At 41.5% G+C, this 1891-nt stretch overlaps 1 protein-coding gene across 2 annotated transcripts in view; it reads left to right on the forward strand.

Moving 5' to 3' along the window:
- LOC110321474 (uncharacterized protein C2orf78 homolog) overlaps positions 1–1891 on the forward strand; it is a 12044-nt gene that overhangs the window by 2262 nt on the left and 7891 nt on the right. Inside the window, exon 2 of one of the 2 annotated variants that reach the window (XM_021197719.1) lies at positions 1330–1602. The exons of the other annotated variant lie outside the window; for it this stretch is intronic. Coding sequence (XP_021053378.1) covers positions 1330–1602 — 273 coding nt within the window. The remainder of the gene's footprint in view (positions 1–1329; positions 1603–1891) is intronic. 2 annotated transcript variants of the gene reach the window in all.

A 1891-nucleotide genomic window follows, 5' to 3' on the forward strand; every position in this document is an offset into this window, starting at 1 on the left:
ATTGCCTTTTTCAGTAAAGCATTTCTCACACTCACTGAATTTGTAAGGTTTCTCTCCTTTATGAATACTCTGATGATTTCTCAGATGGCCTTTTTCAGTAAAACATTTGTCACAATCACATTTGTAAGGTTTCTCTCCTGTATAAATTCTCTGACGAAAAATAAGAGGGGATCTGTGGGTAAAGCATTTGTCACTTTCACTGCATTTGTAAGAGAACCACAGATTTCAAATAAAAAAATAATAAAGGCATTGAGATTACCCGTCTTATCTAGGCAAGCACACTGTTGAGGTTTGTCTGGGTGCTGGTTCCATATTATATATAGAGGACACAACCCCCCTCTGTTCCCTGGTTCCTACAATCTATCACATCTTGTGAAGAGTTTGCTAAGTCTTGTGTACACAGGTTTTGTCGGATAATATAAGCTGGGGCTGGCAGCATCACAGTCATTTGATCTCTGTATAACACTAAAGGACACAGAACCTGGAATTCTCACAATGCTTCCCCTCTAGAAGAGTTATAGGTAAGTAACACTAACAAGGGAAGAATCAGTCTTATTTGGTGTTGAATTTCTAATATATTAGCAAATCTCAATGTGTCAGCCCTAAACACACAAAAGTACCCTGAAATATTATCAACATGTTATATTTAGAAAGTCATATAAGTGTCTAATAGGTATACTTAAATGATAAGAGGTCATGAATTATAGAAGGAGTCGTAACAGCACAGGAGGACTTAGAAGGGGTAAGAAATCCAGAATTCACTTATGAAATTCCCTGATATATCTTTTTTTTTTTAAAGCTCAGAGTAAAAGTAAGCCTGGTGGCATTGGTAGACATCTATGATAGCACCATTCTAGAAGCAGAGTCCGGCCAAGACCAGTCTTTGTGATTCTAAGGCAAGTCTTATCTAAGTAGAGAGACCTGTTTCTTTACATGAAGTAAGATATGCACAGAACAGGGAAAGTCAAGGACATGTGAAGTTGTCTCAGGCTCTCCTACCCCTGAACACTTCTGTTACAGGACCCTGATATGAGGTCATATCACAGTAGGTATGAGAGCAAGACAAAGCAGGTGAAAATGAACTGTGTTTAGATTAGTGCAAAGGTTACCAAGTCAACTAGGCACTGATTACCCACACAGGAAGAAGAGGTATCAAGTGAGTGTCATCCTGTCCAGTACCAAGAATTAGTCTGAACATTTAAAAATGGATTGTTTGAGGGAACACTGGTCTAGAATCACTCTCCCAGACAGCAGAAACTGGAGACAGTTCCCCACATGACACTAGAAAACACCCATCTCATTTTCCCACTGTCTTCTTCCTCCCTACAGAAAATTTCCAAAGCACACCTATTTTTGGTACAGAAAGCACTCTACAGACCTCTCTGCCTGTGCTGAACAGCTCCACACCCTCAGGAATGGTGTGCAACTACTCCAGTGTCTCCATCCCAGCTGTGAGTTCAGCATGGCTCCTGCCATCAGCATCTGGCACTTTTCTCCAGGCACTCATGGGCAGTGCCTACCTTAACCCACATGCTGGCACGACCATGCTGACAATGCTGACTGACCAGAGCCAGGTCTGCAACTCCACACTCTCCTGTCCAGGTATTCTTGAGTGGGATATTACAGGAAGCACAAACAGGAGGGCAGCGGTGCTCTAGGAATTCAATGTTTCCTGGACACCACAATGTCCTTATCTACATCAGTCCAGTGTGATAAAACTTTAGATCGATATGCCATAGCACTTTCTTTTTTTTTTTAAATAACTATTTTTTTTATTATTTTCTTTATTTACATTTCAAATGCTATCCTGAAAGTTTCCTACACCCCTCCCCCCACCTCTGCTCCCCTACCCACCCACTCCCACTACTTGGCCCAGGCCTTGCCTTGTGCT

This window comes from Mus pahari, chromosome 1 (genome assembly GCF_900095145.1).
Source record: "Mus pahari chromosome 1, PAHARI_EIJ_v1.1, whole genome shotgun sequence".
NCBI classification, from domain to species: domain Eukaryota; kingdom Metazoa; phylum Chordata; class Mammalia; order Rodentia; family Muridae; genus Mus; species Mus pahari.